This window comes from Peromyscus californicus, unplaced genomic scaffold (genome assembly GCF_007827085.1).
Source record: "Peromyscus californicus insignis strain IS unplaced genomic scaffold, ASM782708v3 Scaffold_4__1_contigs__length_199733344, whole genome shotgun sequence".
Lineage (NCBI taxonomy): Eukaryota > Metazoa > Chordata > Mammalia > Rodentia > Cricetidae > Peromyscus > Peromyscus californicus.
This window is the reverse complement of record NW_026294562.1, coordinates 97445029-97465353: the sequence shown is the minus strand read 5'-3', so window position 1 is coordinate 97465353 and position 20325 is coordinate 97445029. Positions and strand designations below refer to the sequence as shown.

General features: G+C 42.8%; 1 protein-coding gene across 1 annotated transcript in view; it reads left to right on the top strand.

Annotated features, from left to right (window-relative positions):
• Dnhd1 (dynein heavy chain domain 1) overlaps window positions 1-20325 on the top strand; it is an 88823-nt gene that overhangs the window by 48040 nt on the left and 20458 nt on the right. The window contains exons 25-32 of the mRNA XM_052762393.1: window positions 976-2581; window positions 2764-2972; window positions 3175-3379; window positions 3455-3557; window positions 17122-17271; window positions 17504-17686; window positions 17815-18246; window positions 18451-18916. Coding sequence (XP_052618353.1) covers window positions 976-2581; window positions 2764-2972; window positions 3175-3379; window positions 3455-3557; window positions 17122-17271; window positions 17504-17686; window positions 17815-18246; window positions 18451-18916 — 3354 coding nt within the window. The remainder of the gene's footprint in view (window positions 1-975; window positions 2582-2763; window positions 2973-3174; window positions 3380-3454; window positions 3558-17121; window positions 17272-17503; window positions 17687-17814; window positions 18247-18450; window positions 18917-20325) is intronic.

Here is a 20325-nt window from a genome sequence, read left to right as displayed (position 1 = left end):
AGAACAACGTTCAGGAACTGGGTCTCTTTCACCTTCTGAAACAGCAGGATCTCTCTTGCTCCACTGCTGTGCTGTGTACTCCAGGCTAGCTGGCCCACAGCTTCCCTGCAATTCTCCTGGTCCTACCTCCCATCTCTCAGTAGGTGTGCTGGGATTAAAAATACACCTGGCTGTTTTACATGGGTTCCAGGGATTGAATTCTAGTTGTCAGGCTTGTTTGGCTAGTACTCATACTCACTGAGTCATCTCCCTAGTCTTTTATTTATTTATTTTGTGTGTGTGGGGGGAAATGGGGTGGGTTCTCATGTAGTCCAGGTTGGCCCTGAAGCCACTATGTAGCTATAGGTGGCCTTGAACTCTTGATCCATCTGTCTGTATCTCCCAAGTGCTGGGATAATAGGTATGTACCACCATGACTGGATCAAAGCATAGGTGTGATATAACTGCATTCTCTAATGGAGATGATTTGCACTTTCTTTTCTTTTTTCTTTTTTTTTTTTTTTGTTTTATTTTGTTTTTTCAAGACAGGGTTTCTCTATGTAGTTTTGGTGCCTGTCCTAGATCTCGCTCTGTAGTCCAGGCTGGCCCTGAACTCACAGAAATCCACTTGGTTTTGCCTCCCGAGTGCTAGGATTAAAGGCATGCGCCACCACCGCCTGGCTGATTTGCACTTTCTAATTGAGATCTGACTCATTTTCCAACCATCTCAGCTTACAAATCTTATTACAATATTCATTCCCTTCAGGCAATGAATAGGTAGGATCTAGGAGAGGAGAGAGAAGACATCACTTCATTTAGGAATGTGTGGAGAGAGAGCAACTTGCTCAGAGGTTACTAAGTGCCAAAACGTCAGATACCCAGAATTCCTTTAGAACTCTGTGTGCTGGAAAAAGAGGAAGCAGGGGTGGGCGGTACACTGGGATACTTTCATGTGGACTTGCACATGCCCTCAATGCTGGTCTTAATGTTTTACAGACCCAGAGAAAAGCTGCCAGCCAGTGCTAGAGACCCTGCGTCAGGCAATGGAAGGCACCATCTATGCCCGAAACACCTTAGAATTACAGACACTGCAGCCTACAGTCAACTTCCTTGCCACTGCTACCGTACCAGGCTACTCTGAGCGCCCACTTTGTCCACGTCTATTCCGACTCTTCACAGTGCTAGCCCTGGACAACATGACCCAGGACACCCTTTTGAGCAGGCACGTACCTAGTATCCAAGCCTGGCTTGAGCGCTTCCCTTCTGTGGAGCGGGAGCAAACTTTGGCAAGAGCCCTTGTCAGGGCTTCAGTGGAGGCTTGGGAGGCTGTGTGCAACTGCTTCATGCCTTCACCTCTCCGCCCACATTACCGATTTTCCCTGCATTCTGTGAGCCACATTCTGGGAAGCCTGCAGCTGCTGCCTACCAGAATGGGCTCACGAAGTTTTGTAGATGTTTTTCATCAGCAGGAGCACCTGCGCCGGGTGTCTGGCCTGCGTGGCACTCGCCTGACTATCATGATGTCTATGCGCATCATGGTGCGTCTTTGGTTACATGAGGCACAAAGAACATTTTGTGACCGGCTGGACAGTGAAAAGGAACGTTCCCATTGTGCTAAGCTGCTTCTAGAAGTAGCTCAGAGTGTCTTCTGTTGTGGGTCAGAGGCTCAGCCCTTGGTCAAGGACTATGAGGAGGAAGTGGAGGAGGAGAAAGTACCAGAAGTAGAATCTGAAGGAGAAATAGCCCAGTGGGAGGACTTAAGCAACAGTGACAGTGAATCAGAGGACGAAGAGGATGCGTATGGCATTCAGGCCACAACAGGCTCATTACTCAGTGATAGCAGTGTCGCACCATTCTCCATAAGGTCAGTAAACAAGGAGAACACCGAAAGTGTAAGTCAGATGGCTGAGCAGGAGGAAGATATAAGGGCTCCTAGTGGTAAGCTCCAGTCAGGAACACCCAAGAGTGAGTGGCAGGCGGTATCCCAGATGGACTTAATTTTACCCTTGTTGCTGCCTGTGTTGCTGCTCTATCCCCAGGAGAAGCCCTCAGACCTGGTGTTCAGTCTGGAACTTACACTGGGATCTAACTTTGAGAGTACCAACTTGTACTTGGAACGGCAGTGGGAAAACCTGGAAAAGCAGTTGGCTGCCTCAGCTGTTCGACTGAAGCTGAACCCCCACCTTGCTCAGTGCCACATGATGACCCAGCATGTGGCTCGCCTGGTCCGAGTTCTGGCTAGGCCGAGGCAGCATGGCCTACTGCTCTCAATGGCTCGGGGTACTGGGCGCCATACAGCCATCAGCCTGGCTTCTAGCATATGTCAGGCTCACTTCTTTCATTTGCCATCTGAGTCTGAAGAAGCTATCTTCCAATGTCTCCGAGATGCCAGCTGGTGTGCTGGAATATTAAACCAGCCAGTGGCTCTTCTGGTGCCTGAGAGTGTGAATGTTGCTATCCTTCACCGACTGGTGGCCCTGGCAACCTCAGGTAGCTTCCCTGATCAATACACAGAGGCAGATCTGGATAACATCGAAGAACATCTCCCCAAGGAGAACCTTGTGGTCAAACTTATCATTAAGAAGGACACAATATTGCATAGGTAAGGCCCAGAACCCGTCTATGTCAGCTCTGCTTTTACTCTTTCCTGGCCAAAAAGATGAGAAAAAGCAATAGGCTGCCATGAGAACTCTGAAGATGTGGGCTAAAGGGTCAGGGTTGAACAAGGGTCTGGATGTGTAAATAGGTCTAAAGGAAGATCACAGCTGAGTCTCTGACTTACAGGTTCTATCAGCAAGTGTGTAGCAACTTGCATATGTTCTTCTTGATGGGAGATGACCAAGCCCAAAAGCAGCTGCCCTCCACTCTTCTCCTGAGGCTCCTTCAACTGGCCACTGCCTGTGTTGACCGCTATGAACCCTGGGACCAAGCTTCCCTGGTCCGGATTGCCCAGTCCCACCTAGAGAATGTTCAGAATTTACCTCTTGATGATGGTGAGCCACTTTTCATTTGTTCCTTCCACTCATCCCAACCAGCTAGTGAGAGTTACTGCCCAGGGTGGTCTCTCGCATCCTCTTGATCTGATATCTCACTCTTCTTCTCCCTCTCCTTGCTTTCTGACTAATATTTTCTACTTCCCTTCCTTTCTCATTCCCCTCCAATCACAAGGCCAGACCAAAACTATATCCATTGCAGGCTCCTTGAAGTGCCCAGATATCAAGACCTTAATTCCCAATGTGGCCAAAATCATGGCTCTCATCCATCTTTCATCTGCCTATTACCATCAGCACATGTGCCCTGCATTGCCACTTGTCACCCCCAAGACATTCCTAGACTTCTTGGATATGTTCCTACTGCTCCAGCAGCAGATGATCCTGAAGATGAGAATGAGGGCCCGGCGGTAAGCATCCCATCCATGCAGTTTGCTTCTGTCTGCTCTCTCTTGAGTCCACTCACTGGTATATTGTGTTTCTAGTATCCACTCTGCCCTGAAGACTCTAAGGCTGCTGGTTGAGAGGCAAAGCACCCAAACTAACCTGGTAACTGACCTGGAAAAGGAGCTAAAGGGCTCCTACAAGGTAAAGAGGGAGAAGACTGTGAGATTTACATGGTTGTGTCAAAGCAAGAGAGCAAAAAGGGAGGGACATGGCAGAACCAGCCTAAGTGAATCTTGGTTCTTGGTTCTTTTAGTCTTCTTTTCCCTGGAGGATCTCTCTAATCCCTGATGTCTCTTCCATTAGAGAGCCCAGGGCCCAAAGTTTCCCAAGATACAGCTCAGACTAGATTGACATTTCTTTTTTTTTTCTTTTTTTTTGGTTTTTCGAGACAGGGTTTCTCTGTGTAGCTTTGCGCCTTTCCTGGAGCTCGCTTTGGAGACCAGGCTGGCCTCGAACTCACAGAGATCCGCCTGGCTCTGCCTCCCGAGTGCTGGGATTAAAGGCGTGCGCCACCACCGCCCGGCTAGATTGACATTTCTAATACAGAAATCTCAAGTGTCTGCCCCTGGGTGCCTTTAATGCCTTGACTCAGTACAGTTTGGTATGCCCCTGAGATCTCTGGATTCCTTATCCTCTTCAGTAGAGTTCATGACAGTCATCTGCTTTCCCCCTCCATATCACTTTGTTTGTACCTTTCTTCCAAAAAAGCACCAAATGTATAAGGCTATGGTGAACAATGGGAAAATGTGGATGAGTAATGGAAACGGGGAAATACACTATAGTAAAGAAACAGAATCATATTTATTTATTATTTATTTAAATTTTTTTCATTTTACATACCAACCACAGTTCCCCCTCTGTTGTACAAAATCTAATAGGTCTTACAATAAAAAAAAAAAAACAGAGTCAGATATTGGGGTAAATGCTGAAAAAAATAGAGATACAAAGGAACAAGCCACTGCCACATCTCACCTCGCCAACTCCATGAATCATCTGATGTAATGCTTCTGAGTCCTCAGTCAAAAAGCTTCCAGCTGAAAAAGCCTTAGTTCCTGTCGCCTCACACCTTATATACCTTTCTCCACAAAGCTATATTACTTCTTTCCTAGTGCTGGAATTAAAGGCGTGTGTGCTTCCCAAATACTGGTAGCAAAGGCATGAGATCTCAAGTGCTGGTATTAAAGGCATGTGATATCCAAGTACTAGGATTAAAGGTGTGTGCCACCACTGCCTGGCTCTGTTTCTTTCCTAGCCTGAATCAATCTCGTGTAGTCCAGAGTGGCTTTGAACTCACAGAGATCCAGATGGATCTCTGCATCCTGATTGCTAGGATTAAAAGTGTGTGCCACCTCTGCCTGGCATCTATGTTTAATCTAGTGGTTTGTTCTGTTCTCTGATCTTCAGGCAAATTTTATTAGGGTATACAATATATCACCACACCCCTCCCTCCCCTTCTCCTGTTCCCCCCACCTCTCTCCTATCTCCCCCCTCCCCCATCCACTCCTCATAGGGGATAAGGCTTCCCTTGGGGAGTAAACACAGGCTGGCATACCAAGTTGGGGCAAGACCAAGTCCCTCCCCACTGCATCAAGGCTGAAAGGTATCCCATCATAGGAGATGGGCTCCAAAAAGCCAGTTCATGTAACCAGGATAAGTCCTGGTCCCACTGCCAGGGGCCCCACAAACAGATCAAGCCACACAACTTGTCACCCACATTCAGAGGGCCTAGTTCAGTCCCATGCTGGTTCCTCAGCTGTGAGTCCAGAGTCCCTGAGCTCCCACTAGCTCAGGTCAGCTCTGTGGTTTTCCCCATCACGATCTTGACCCCCCCCCCCCCTTGCTCCTATAATCCATCCTCCCTCTCTTCAGCTGAACTCCAGGAGCTCAGATCAGTGCTTGGCTGTGGGTCTCTGCATCTGCTTCCATTAGTTACTGGATGTAGGTTCTATGATGACAATTACGGTAGTCACCAATCTGATTACAAGGGAATGCTAGTTCAGGCACCCTCTCTGCTATTGCTAGGTGTGATGGTATTGTGTTCCCCAAAATATTGTGTACCTTAATAAACTTATCTGGGGTTAGAGAACAGAAAAGCCACGATACTTAGGCTAGAAAATGTTAGCACACGCCTTTAATCCTAGCATTCCAGAGACAGAAATCCCTCTGGATCTCTGTGAGTTCAAGGCCGCATTGGAAACAGCCAGGCATGGTGACTCACGCCTTTAATCCCAGAAAGCAGCCTTTAATCCCAGGGAGTGGTGATAGAAAGCAGAAAGGTTTATAAGGCGTGAGGACCAGAAACTAAAGGCATTTGCCTGGTTAAGCATTTGACTGGTTAAGCATTCTGGCTTTGAGCAGCAGTTCAGCTGAGAGCCATTGAGATGAGGACTCAGAGGCTTCCAGTCTGAGGAAACAGGACCAGCCGAGAAGTTGGCCAGGTGAGATAGCTGTGGCTTGTTCTGGTACTCTGACCTTCCAGCATTTACCCAATAACTGGCCTCGGGTTTGATCTTATTAATAAGAACTGTTAAGATTCATGCTACAGCTAGGAGTCTTAGCTAGGGTCATCCTTATGGGTTCCTGGGGATTTCCCTAGCACTGGGTTTCTCCCTAACCCCATAATGGCTTCTTCTATCAAGATATCTCTTTCATTGCTCTCCCTCTCCATTCTTCCCCCAACTCAGCCATCTCAATCCCTCATGATCCCATTCCCCCATCCCCTCCCCTCTATCCCCTCCTATTGTACCCAGGAGATCTTAATTATTTCCCCTTTCTGGATGATCCATGTGTGTTCCTCTAAGGGTCCTCCTTTTTACCTAGCTTCTCTGGGGTTGTGGATTGTAGTCTGGTTATCCTTTGCTTTGTGTCTAATATCCACTTGTGAATGAGTACAAACCATGTTTATCTTTCTGGGTCTGGGTTACCTCACTCAGGATGATTTTTTTCTAGTTCCATGCATTTGCCTACAAATTTCATGATGACATTGTTTTTTTAATGCTCAGTAATACTCCATTTTGTAAATGTACCAAATTTTCTTTATCCATTCTTCGGTTGAGGGACATCTAAGTTGTTTCCAGGTTCTGGCTATTATGAATAATGCTGCTATGAACATGGTTGAGCAAGTGTCCTTGTGGTATGGTTGAGCATCCTTTCGGTATATGCTCAAGAGTGGTATTGCTGGATCATGAGGTTGATTAATTCCCAATTTTCTAAGAAACTACCATACTGATTTCCAGAGTGGCTGTACAAGATTGCACTCCCACCAGCCATGGAGGAGTGTTCCCCTTACTCCACATTCTCTCCAACATAAGCTGTCTTCAGTGTATTTGATCTTAGCCATTCGGACAGGTATAAGATGGTATCTCAGAGTTGTTTTGATTTGTATTTCCCTAATGGGTAAGGATGTTGAGCAATTCCTTAAATGTCATTTGGCCATTTGAGATTCTTCTGTTGATAATTCTCTGTTTAGATCTGTACCCCATTTTTTAATTGTATTATTTGGTTTGTTGATGTCTAGTTTCTTCAGTTCTTTATATAAATTGGAGATCACCCCTCTGTCAGATGTGGGGTTGGCAAAGATCTTTTCCCATTCTGTAGGCTGCTGTTTTGTCTTATTTACCATGTCCTTTGCCTTACAGAAACTTTTCAGTTTCAAGAGGTCCCATTTATTAATTGTTGCTCTCAGTGTCTGTGCTACTGATGTTATATTTAGGAAGTGGTTTCCTGTGCCAATGTGTTCAAGGCTACTTCCCACTTTCTCTTCTATCGGATATATGTTGATGTTTTTGACCTATTTGGACTTGAGTTTTGTGCATGGCGATAGATATGGATCTATTTACATTCTTCTACATGCCGCCATGCAGTTTATGCCAGTACCATTTGTTGAAGATGCTTTCTTTTTTCCATTGTACAATTTTGGCTTCTTTGTCAAAAATTGGGTGTTCACAGGTGTGTGGATTAATGCCAGGGTCTTCAATTAGATTCCCTTGATCCACATGTCTGTTCTTAGGCCAATATCAAACTGTTTTTATTACTATAGCTCTATAGTAGAGCTTGAAGTCAGGGATGGTGATGCCTCCGGAAGTTCCTTTATTGTACAGGATTGTTTTGGCTATTCTGTTTTTTTGTTTGTTTGTTTTTCCATATGAAATTGAGTATTATTCTTTCCAGGTCTGTGAAGAATTGTGTTGAGATTTTGATAAGGATTGCATTGAATCTGCTTTTGATAAGCTTGCCATTTTTTTTTACAATGTTGATCCTACCTATCTAAGAGCATGGGAGATCTTTTCCATTTTCTGATATCCTCTTCAAAGACTTAAAGTTCTTGTCATACAGGTCTTTAACTTGATTGGTTAGAGTTACCCCAAGATATTTTATATCATTTGTGGCTATTGTAAAGGGTGATGTTTCTCTGATTTCTTTTTTATCATTTATCATTTGTATATAGGAGGGCTACTGATTTTTTTTTGAGTTAATCTTGTATCCTGCCACATTACTGAAGGTATTTATCAGCTGTAGGAGTTCCCTGGTAGAATTTTGGGGGTCACTAATGTATACTATCATATCATCTGCAAATAGTGAAAGTTTGACTTCTTCCTTTCCAATTTGTATCCCCTTGATCTCCTTTTGTTGTCTTATTGCTATAGCTAGGACTTAGAGTACTATATTGAATAGATATAGAGAGGGTATACAGCCTTGTCTTGTTCCTGATTTTAGTGTAATTGCTTTGAGTTTCTCTCCATTTAGTTTGATGTTGGCTGTTGGTTTGCTGTATATTGCCTTTATTATGTTTAGGTATGCTCCTTGTATCCCCAATCTCTCCAAGACCTTTATCATGAAGGGGTGTTGGATTTTGTTGAAAGCTTTTTCAGCATCTAATGAGATGATCATGTGTTTTTTTTCTTTTAGTTTGTTTGTATGGTGGATTGCATTGACAGATTTTCATATGTTGAACTATTACTGCATCTCTGGGATGAAGCCTGCTTAATTTGATCATGGTGGATGATTTTTTTTTTATGTGTTCTTTAGTTTGGTTTGCCAGTATTTTATTAAGTATTTTTGCATCAGTGTTCATGAGGGAGATTGGTCTGTACTTCTCTTTCCTAGTTGCGTCTTTGTGTGGTTTGGGTATCAGGGTAACTGTAGCTTCATAGAAAGAGTTTGGCAATGTTCCTTCTGTTTCTATTGTGTAGAACAATTTGAAGAGTATTGATATTAGCTCTTCTTTGAAATTCTGGTAGAATTCTTCACTGAAACCATCTGGCCCTGGACTTTTTTTTGGTTGGGAGACTTTTGATGACTGCTTCTATTTTCATAGGGGTTATGGATCTGTTTAAATTGTTTATCTGATCTTGATTTAATTTGGGTATGTGATACCTATCCAGAAAACCGCCCATTTCTGTTAAATTTTCCAGCTTTGTGAAGTACAGATTTTCAAAGTATGCCCTGATGATTCTCTGGACTTCCTCAGTGTCTGTTGTTGTCTCCCCCTCTTCATTTCTGATTTTGCTAATTTGGATATTCTTTCTCTGCCTTTGGTTAGTTTAGATAAGGGTTTGTCTATCTTGTTGATTTTCTCAAAGAACCCTTTGTTTCATTGATTCTTTGTTTCTATTTTATTGATTTCAGCCCTCAGTTTGATTATTTCCTGTTTTCTAATCCTCCTGGGTGAGTTTGCTTCTTTTTGTTCTAGAGCTCTCAGGTGTGTCGTTAATTCACTAGTATGAGATTTCTCCACTTTCTTTATGTAGGCACTTAGTGCTATGTACTTTCCTCTTAGCACTGCTTTCATAGTGTCCCATAAGTTTGGATATGTTGTTCACTCATTTTCACTGAATTATATGAAGTCTTTAATTTCTTTATTTTTTCCTTGACCCAGTGATGATTCAGTTGAACGTTGTTCAGTTCCCATGAGATTGTAGGCTTTCTGTGATTTGTGGTGTTGTTGAATTCTAACTTTAAGCCATGGTGATCCAATAAGGGACACGTGGTTACTCCAATTTTTTTTGTATCTGTTGATGTTTGCTTTGTCACCGATTAGGTGGTCAATTTTAGAGATGGTTCCATTGGGTGCTAAGAAGAAGGTATATTCTTTGGTGTTTGGGTGAAATGTTCTATAGATGTCTATTAAGTCCATTTGAGTCATAACATCTGCTAATTCCCTTATTTCCTTGTTAAGTTTCTGTCTGGCAGACCTGTCCAGTGCTGAGAGTGGGATGTTGAAGTCTCCACTATTAGTGTGTGGGATTTGATGTGCAATTTAAGCTTTAGAAATGTTTCTTTTACAAATGTAGGTGCCCTTGTATTTGGGGCATAGATGTTCAGAATTGAGACTTCATCTTGATCCTGTGATGAATATGAAATGTCTGTCTCTGTCTCTTTTGATTAATTTTGGTTTGAAGTCTACTTTGTTAGATAGCTACACCAGCTTGTTTCTTAGGTCCATTTGATTGGATAATCTTTTCCCAACCCTTTACTCTAAGGTAATGTCTATCTTTGATGTCAAGGTGTGTTTCTTGTGTGCAGGAGCAGGATGGATCCTGTTTTTGTACCCATTCTGTTAGTCTATGTCTTTTTTTAGGCAAATTGAGTCCATTGATATTAAGAGATGTTAATGACCAGTGATTGTTAATTCCTGTTATTTTTGGGTTTATGTTTGTTGGTGGCAGTATGTGTGTGTTTCTCTTCTTTGGGATTTGCTGGTGTGAGGTTATCTATTGCCTGTGGTTTTGTGGGTGCAGCTAACTTCCTTGGGTTGGAATTTTCCTTCTAATACTGTAGACCAATTTCTAAATGGCCTTAATAAATAAAAAGCACAGAGCCAAATACAGGGGTGAAAGCCTTAGCGATATCAGGGAAATAGGGAAAGCCACCAGCCAACCTTACCTCACCAACTCCGCAGCTTCCAAAGAGAGCTACTTGCTGTCTCCTCAGGCATATATGCTTTGCTGTTCTGCCATCTGATTTGCTCTCTGTCTAGATACATCACTTCCCCTTCCTGGCCAATTCTGTCACTTCCTGTCTGTACAGGCCTCCAGAACTCTATGGTTGGTATTGGGATTACAGGCCTGTGTCACCACGCTTGACTCTGTTCCCTAGTGTGGCCTTAAACACACAGAGGTCCTGCCTGCTAAGTGATAGGATTAAGGGCATGTGCTACCACTGCCCGACTTCTTTGTTTACTTAAAATAGCTTGATGTTTCCTCTGATCTCCAGGCAAACTTTATTTAAAGCACAAATAAAATATCACCACATTTCAGCACAAATAAAATATCACCACATTTCCATTTTTTGTGTCTAATAAAAATTCAAAAAATAAAAAAGTTATAACTAATATAAGAAAAACTACATACAATAAGTACAATAACTATATACAATATATACAAGCAATAAATACATCAACAATGTCTAGTCCATTTGCATTTGACAAATTCAGAGGAAATATTCCATTTTCCATCCTATTTTGGTAAGTCAAAAAATATACCTAATTTACTTTCTATCCTATCTTGCATTACCAACAGAAAACCATCTTATAACGTCTTTCAAACTTATACACTTAACACCTCTTAGTGAGTTTCTTTTCTGAATTTCTTACCAAGGAAAACTGTAACTATAACTGTCTAATCTTCAACTCCCTCAGAGACCCGAGAAGGAAATAATATTACCTAGTAAAACAGGAAGTGCAAGCAAGTGACTTCTAAAAAATACGTTATGACAGAAACAGCCAGCTGCCTGGACAGTCACCTGAGATTTCTCTGCAACGTTGGGGCATCATCTTTAGCCTACAGGCTTAGCATATCTGACAGACTCATTTGTGAAGCAGGATGTATGCAAGGCCTACAGCTCGGCCCCACATTTAGTGCGTGTATTCCATGTACCAGATAAACTTGAATTCTGCCAGTGTCATGTCATGATTCAAGATTTAAAATTCTGGAAATTGCTGGTGTTTTTGGAACTCACCTGCCCATTCTTCTTGGCCTGTGGTGGCTTCATCTTGGCATCCCATTCTCTGCATCCCATTCTTCTCCGTCTGTGGGTGGCTTCATCTCTTTTATTAAATACCAGTCTACCATTGAGAGGCCAGACTCTGTCAGCCTAGTTACTCCTCCAAGAATTACTGTTCCACTGCACACCAGGAGCCATCCATCCACTGCTTGATCAGCTGCCTTTGAAGAAAGGGGCACTGTACCTTTTCTGGATTGCAAAGCCACTTCAGCAATGGTGCCATATTGTCCTGGCCTCAGAGAACGCCTGTTGCCAAAGCTACAACCACACTTGTCTTGGCAAGGATCGGTTGGGATTCCTTTGTTTTGTGTCCTATTTGTCCATTTTGGATAGCATACTGTCAGCAGTTGATGCAAGGGCACTTTCTTGCCCAGTGGCTAACTTTTGCCACAGTGAAAGTTAACTCCATATGCAGTTTCTTCAATGCCCTTATCTTCTCTGAAATAGATTGGTGCTGCCAGGAGCAGACATGTCTCATAGTCATAAACAAAGAAAAAAAAATCTGTTATTAAAACATTTTAAATGCCATATTCTGTAGATCTCTGAAGGGTTTGAAGATGACCTGTCTATCTAAAATATATCTCTGCTTGACCCTGAAAACATACCTAATATGACTACAAGTTCAATTGTAATGTCTAACTACTTTCATTTCTTTATATCCTAATAGTTGGTAAATATAACATTCAAGGATTAGCAAATTGCATTACATTGTTAAATGAACTGTATAGGTTAGAAATATACATACAGTATTTTCTAACAAAACCAATCTCAAATTTGCATCAATATATATAATTTGTATATAATATACAAAAAACCAATCCAATGTAAAATATTTAAAACTAGTAGTTGTCTTTTAAAAGTAAATTCAATAATCTACCTTTTTATCTGTATCATGTCTATATCCTCTCTTTTTCCTTTTCAGAGTAGATTCAATAATCTACCCTTTATTCTATCATTTCTATTTTTTTTCAGAGTAGATTCAATAATCTACCTCTTATCTCTAATACTTTTTGTAGGGCTGGATTGTGGGTAGGTATTGTTTAAATCTGGTTTTGTCACGGAATATCTTGTTCTGTCCATCTATGGTGATTGAATATTGGGTATAGTAGTCTGGGCTGGCATCCGTGGTCTCTTAGTGTCTGCAGAATGTCTGTCCAGGACCTTCTGGCTTTCAGAGTTCCCATTGAGAAGTCAGGTGTGATTCTGATAGGTCTGCCTTTATATGTTACTTGGCCTTATTCCTTTGCTGCTCTTAATATTCTTCCTTTATTCTGTATGTTTAGTGTTTTGATTATTATGTGGCAAGGGAACTGCTGGGGGATGTCTTTCTGTATGCTATGAATATATGTTATCCCCACTGGTTAATAAATAAGCTGCTTTGGCCTATGGCAAGGCAGCTTAGAGGCAGGCAGAAAATTTGAGAGAGACAGGAAGGAGAAAGGCGGAGTCTAGAGAGACGCCAGCCACAGCCGAAGGAACAACATGCCAGCAGACCAGTAAAGCCATGGAATACATGGCAAAACATAGATTAATAGAAATGGGTTAATTGAAGATATAATAGCTAGCTAGCAAGAAGCCTGCCATAGGCCATATAATTTGTAAATAACATAAGCCTCTGTGTGTTTACTGGGAACCAAGCGGCTAAGGGATGTGGGCAGGAGACATTCATCCTGACTGTAGGGCCCAGCAGGACCAGAGAAACCTTCTGGCTACAAGGGGACTTTTTTTTTTTGTCCAGTCTATTTGGTGTTCTGTAAGCTTCTTGTCCCTTCATAGGCATGTCCTTTTTTAGGTTGGGAAAGTTTTCATCTATGTTTTTGTTGAATATATTTTCTATGCCTTTGAGCTGGAATTCTCCTTCTTCTATCCCTATTATTCTTAGGTTTGGTCTTTTCATAATGTCCCAGATTTCCTGGATTTTTTTGTGTTATGAGTTTGTTGAATTTAACATACTTTGACCAATGAATCTATTTCCTTTATTGTATCTTCGATGCCTGAGATTCTCTCTTCCATCTCTTGTATTCTGTTGGTTATGCTTGCTCTGTAGTTCCTGTTCATTTACTCAGCTTTTTCTTTTCCTGAGTTCCCTCAGTTTGTGTTTTCTTATTGCCTCTATTTCAATTTTCAAGTCTTGAACTGTTTCCTTCACTTGTTTGTTTTTTTTTCCCTTAGCTTTCTTGGTCCATTTGATTGGATAAGGGATTTATTGATTTCTTCCAATTTTTTGTTTGTCTTTTCCTCCACTTCTTTAAGGGAATTTTTCATTTCCTCTTTAAGGGCTTCTATCATCTTCATAAAGTTCTTTTTAAGGTCATTTTCTTCTGCTTCCTCTGTGTTGGGATATTCAGGTCTTGCTGTTATAGAACCACAAGTTTCTGGTAGTGCCATATTGTTCTTTATGTTGTTGAGTGTATTCTTACACTGCCATCTACTCATCTCTTTCTCCAATCAGTGCAGGTGGAGCCTATGCCTCTGGGAGTCCCTCTTCTTCCAATCGGTGCAGGTGGGGCCTGTGGGTCCACTGGTCGCTGGTGCCAAGGGGGATAGTTGGCAAGGGGGAGGGAGGATGCTGGTGTCTAGTCTCTGGGGCTGCAATGGGTGGGGGAGGGGCACAGTATGTGACCTGGAGTCTAGGGACTAGATAACTGAGCTGTCCAGCCAGGAGCTCAGGGACTCACCTCTTTTTCCAATCCCAGAATCATATTAAAATCATATACTAGACATTGGTGTCCTGAATTTCTTTAGTTAGCCTCTGCTGCTGTATATTTTCCAGAACCATCTCCTTCCCTCCACTTCTTTCAATATTTGTTCCACTTGCTCATCAGCCCTCCTCTTTCCACTTGAATGTTACCCCAAATGCAGTTCCTTTCTGGCCCAAACTCTAATCTTTTTTCATTGCTATGCAGAGCCAATCATTCTGAATAAATAAACCTCTCATATCTTGCTAAAACTAGTGGGGTGGGAGTTTTTACTCCTTCCCCAGCCAAATACTACATTTGAGGTGTTTTTACAAACTAGCCAGAAGTTTTGTTTTTAATACAATGGCTTTTGAAATAGCACTTTGTTTTAATGTCTGTCATATAAGTCTTTGAAAAAGGTTCAGGACTGGCTACTGAGAAGTGAATTAGTGTCCCATTCTCAATTAGATGATCTGCTAAACTTTCTAGTAAGCTTTCAGGCCTTGTAACTTCTCTTCACACCAGTGTGAGCAGGGTTATTTACTTATGTTACATAATTTCCACAGTGTTCTGTGTAAATTGTGGCCCTGGAGTTCTCAAGTGCTGGTGCCCTCTTCCTATCCTGGTCAACCTATGATGACCAGGTTCAACCTCAAGACTCAGATGAGTTTCAAAATGGGGAATGGGTGTGGTAGAAAGTTCAAAGTAAATAGGGGTCTCCGTTCTTACCTTTCCTAAGTTCTAGTGTCTTGCCTTGGGTCCTACATTTTCTCAAGATAATTAATACCATGAATTATTGATCTGATTGAGGAGTCCTGCTATTCCTTGGTTCCTTATATCACACCATAATATAGGAAGCTCCAAATATAGCTAAGAGATTTTCATACATCTCAGGGGTCATTCGATTAGATCCCTTGGTCATTCACTAAATGGTCCTAATAAAGCATCCATCTAGTGTTTCCCACCCCCAAGAAATGTCACTACTATTCCCTTAATCATCTAAGCCAAATCCCCAGAATCATTCTGGTCTCCTCCAGTTTTTCCCTTTCTCATACTCAATTAGTCCATTTATTCATTGGTATTACCAACAAAATTAATTGAACTCTATAACTTTTGCCCAGGCCCTCAAAATTTATGTCTGTATTTGTGTTTATATCTACATCTAAATAGATGGATAGATTGGTGGGTAGATAAAAAGATAATACATTACTTGCACAGGAAGCAACTGTCCCTTTCTGATTTACTAATGAGAAAACAGAAATCCAAAGAGGCTAATGGACATAGTTTAGACTTGTCTAGGCAATTTTAAACAGTTATTCATATTATGACAGAGAAAGTCCAGAGTGTCCTAAGATATACCAAGAAGAGTTTTCCAGAGGGAAGGGAAGGAAAGAGAGGAGAAGGAAGAGGCAGTCTCAGTATATAGCACAACATGTATAGAATGAGGTGGATGTTAAAAAACATTCCTTTAAAATGTAAACAACAGCCAGGCAGTGGTGGCACATGCCTTTAATCTCAGCACTTGGGAGGCAGAGGCAGGCAGATCTCTGTGAGTCTGAGGCCAGCCTGGGCTACAGAGTGAGTTCCAGGAAAGGCTCCAGAACTACACAGAGAAACCCTGTCTTGAAAAAAAACCAAACAAAAAGTAAACAACAATGAAGTACAACAAAGGTATTTTCTGAGGTAATATTTGGACGGGTATAAAGGGAGGTGGAGAAGAAGAACATCTGGATTGAAGCATCAGTGTGAGTGAAGACACATAGACTAGAGAACATTCACCACACTAGAGGAACTCAAAGTCAGGAAAGGCTGGAGAGTATGGTGCTCAGGGAAATAAAACAATGAGCCTAGAAATATGAGTAGCCAAGAAGGTGAATGTTAAGACACAAAAACAATGAGATTCAGTTAAAGAAAACCAATTAGGATGCAGTGTGGTGAATGATTGGAGGAAGGGAATAAGGGCAGGAACCAAGGTACCCAGTTAGAAAAGTAGTGTGCAGCTCAGGAGAGACTCTAGAGTGTCAATGGGCATTGGGAATGGGGATAGAAATAAGAAACATTCAAGAGGTATAATGGGAAGATCTACAAAGAATGAGCTAGGTTTGAGGAAATAAAAGAGATGGAGCCAAGAGTAGCAAACAAGGTATCTTCTGTGAGTAATATGAGAGAGAGGAGTAAGATTGCAAGACAACTAAGGAGTCATGAACACATTCATTTTAGGGACATTTAGAGTTGGAGAAGCCTATGAGAGGCTTAAGTGCAAAGCTGGGGAAGGAATGTGGCTATAGAGAGATTTGAGGGTTTTTTTTTAAAGATTTATTTATTTATTTATTTATTTATTATGTATACAGTGTTCTGCCTACATGCATGCTTGCAGGCCAGAAGAGGGCACACAACCATCTCATTACAGATGGTTGTGTGCCACCATGTGGTTGCTGGGAATTGAACTCAGGACCTCTGGAAGAACAACCAGTGCTCTTAACCACTGAGCCACCTCTCCAGCCCCCAAGATTTGAGTTTTTAGAGTAATGATATGGTATAGGAAAACACTACCCCACACAATACAATCGATCAAGACCATGATATTAGAGGATGTGCAGAAGTGTAAGATGAGAAGAAATGGGGGCCTGAAAGCTTTTATTAAGGAAATAGTTTAGGGATCACTAAAGAAGAGACAGAGAGATCCAATGTCATGAAGGCCAGGGGAGGAGAAAGCTTCCAGAGGCAGGGGCAGTGCTCTCTGACAACTGTTGCTAAGAAGTCAGGAAGAGAAGAGATGTAGCAGAACAATTACACAAGCTTTGGAGTTACTTGTATGGCAATAAGATGGCAGGAAAAGCACTCCCCTCACACATACACTTAAGGTTTCTGCTACTGGATGTATAAGTCACAGACCAGAGCAGAAGCTCTGCTATGGCCTACTGGGAGTTTGACTAGGTCACCCTATCATGTTCATGATATCTCTGTGGGGTTGGTCTAAAGTCCAGGGAATGGAGCTGCAAGGTCTGGACCTCTGTTCACAGAACATTGGTATGTATCAAAGCCAGCTCGATCAAGTCAAGCAGCTATACAAGCAGAAGATGGCAGAATGTCAACACCAGGAGAGCCTCATTGAGAATCTGGTCAGGCAGCAATGTACCCTACAGGCTCAACAGGAGGCTTTCCTGGAACAGGTAGGCTCTTCCTGCTACCAGCTCTGCTGGGGAGAGGACAACCACTCATAGGACACTCGGTGGACAGAATGGGGTGACTAATAGGGCTCTTGGCATGGAGGCCAAGGTTACAGGGCAGCTTGGGAATGAACCCTCATGAGGAGCCTTAAGAGAGATGAGTCCTCTTGGAAGCATCTCGAAGAATGAGCAGAACATCACAGGATCTCTGCAGCATACATCTGTCTTCATTTAGATGGGCAAGGCATTTCTAGGTCCTTTGAGCAAGCTGCAGGTGGCTGACTTTGAGGAGTTAAGAAGCTATCGAGCCCCACCAGAATCTGTAGTCCAGGTGACGGATGCATTGTGTGACCTGTTCCACCATGAGACAGGCTGGGCCAATGCCAAGCAGCTGTTATGTACTGAGGATTTTTATCAGGTAGGAAAAATAAGGTACCATAAAAGGAGAGGGGTCACATAAAGGGAGAATTGGGCAAGATTAGCCTATTGAGTCAAGGTAAAGAGCACCTATGTCTTCTCTTCTCCCCTTAACACATGTCCTCCCAGGAGCTGGTATTCTTCCCCAAAGAGAAGCTGACTGACTCAGAGCTGATAAAGTTAAACCAAGCTCTGAAAGCTCCAGGTATGCGTGATGCAGCCTTGAGGTCAGTAAGCATCCCTGCAGCAAACCTGGCAGTCTGGCTCTCGGCTGTTCTGCGCTATGGGATGGCACAGCGCCGGGGATTGCCCACTGGCCTGCTACTGCGGCAGGTGGAGGCAACATTGGCTCGGGAGCAGGCCCGCCTAGGCCAGTTCCAGTTTCAGGCCCATGATCTGCTACAGCAAACTTTGTCTCTGACTAAGAAGCTAGAAGATGCCCACGCCTTTTATAGCCTCATCATGGAGACCCTCAATCAGGCACAATGTGGAAAGTATCACAAATGGCCCATGAAATCTGCACTGCTCACACCCATGCACATGTGGACCCAACAGCTCCAGGTAACAAGCCCTTCCCAGATGTCTCTCTCTCTGTTCATTTTACATCCCACCATGTATGCGCCTTGCTTCCTCTGTCCTTCCATGCCCTTCTCCATATTTTCCTCTGCAAATTGTCTTGTTCCCCTCGGGTAACCTTCTGTCCACCCTTCCACATACCTCTCTACCTCACTGACTATTCATGCTTTGGTTCCCTCTCCACACCAGAAGTTGAAGGATCATTGCAAGACTGTGTTTGGAGATGCCCTCTTGTGCTCAGCTGCCATTGTCTACCTGGGTCCCTTTCCACCAGAGCGGCGCCAAGAACTGTTGGAAAAGTGGCTGTCTCTGTGTCAGGGCTTTGAGGAAGCGCTGGAGCCAGATGATGTGGCACAGGCACTGAAGCAGAAACCTGCTAGGGTGCCACCAAAGGATCCTCTTGTGCCCACATGTACTCCCTTCAGGATTATGAAATTGCTGAGCTGTGAATCTGAACAGCACCAGTGGGATCGAGACCGGAAGCCCCAAGCGAAGTCAGCCCGCTTGTTAGGCCTGCTACTACAAAGCCACATCTACTACAACAGCTGCCGTTGGCCTCTGCTGCTTGACCCCAGCAACCAGGCCCTCATCTGGTTGAATCCGCTACCCCTGAAACAGAACAAGTGGTTTGCACCACCTTCCAAAGAGAGCAGAGGTAGGCATGGATTAATGACATGGGATAAAAGCTCCCCAACACTCTCAACTTCCTATGGTCTGCCTTTTCATGGTAGAGATACTGAGTTTTTGTGGCTAACACATACCCTATTTTACCAGCCTGAACTATATTAATAAATTCGTTTTCATTTACTGTTTTTGTCTGATTGGTTTTAGCTCATGTTACAATGGCCCTGATTTCCCACTTCTCTGCTGTACTCAACAACATGGTAAATCTTGCTAACAAATAAAGCTTACAATTTTGGGTAATATTTATTACCCAAATTCATGCAACATTGAGAAATTCTTGGAAAATATTTTTATTGGCTATGTTTGAATCAGGGATCCATCTGAATAGAGTTCCTAGGAGAAGGAAATGAATCCATTTGTAAAAGAAAGATTTGGGGAGTTGAATAGATGAGAGGAAAACTGTTGCCTTATATGAACAGAGGTCTTTATAGAAATAATGAACTTCAGGACCTTGAAATGAGATCATTCTGCTCCTTAAATGAGTGAGGCCTAAGTCCTGCAACAGTCATCTTTTAAGAGACAGAGGACACATATACAGTCAGGAAGACCATATGAAGGAGGCAGTTATGGAGCCACAGCTGAGGAATACCTAAAATTGCACTCACCAGAGGATGGAAAGGGCAAAGACAGATCCCCTCTTGAGCCTTTGGAGGGGATGAAGCTTTGCTGGCACTTTGATTTCAGACATCTGGCCTCCACAACGGAGAGAACAGTAGTTTAAGTCATTAAGTTTGTGGGAACTTGCTATGGTCATCCTAGAAACTAATCCATACATCACAGTTGCAAGATGTCTACCACTCAGGTATCATGTCAAAGTTGCTGCTGGCAATCTATGTCTCCTGTCAGGAGTGCTGGGCAGAATTTTGGTCCCCATGATTTTCTTTTTTCAAATGCTAGGGAAGCATTGTACTACCAAGCTACTTCTACAGCCCTGACCTTTGCCTTCTGGTATGATTCCTATAATATTCAGGATAAGAAAATTTCAGATGCACCAAGGTTACTAATCAATGTGCCTTAAGAGAGCTATCATTCTGAATTATCTTGGTGAAGCTCAAGCTAATCATGAGCCCTTCAGAGCAGAAAGGAGAAAAGGAAACACAGAGATTAGAAGGTCAGGGACATTCAACAGACAGTTGCTGGCTTGGAGATGCATGGGGCTTACAGATCAGCTGTAGGAAGGAAATAGATCCTGTGAAAACCCAGTCAGAGCCAGGCTCAGTGGTACACACCTATGCGCTCAGGTACTCAATAAGCCACAACATGAGGATGGCTTGATCCCAACAGTTTGGGGACAGTTTGGGAAACACAGTGAAATCCTATCTTAAAAAAAACAACCAAACAACAAATAATCCACTAAACATGAAGGGCCTCCAGCCCTAG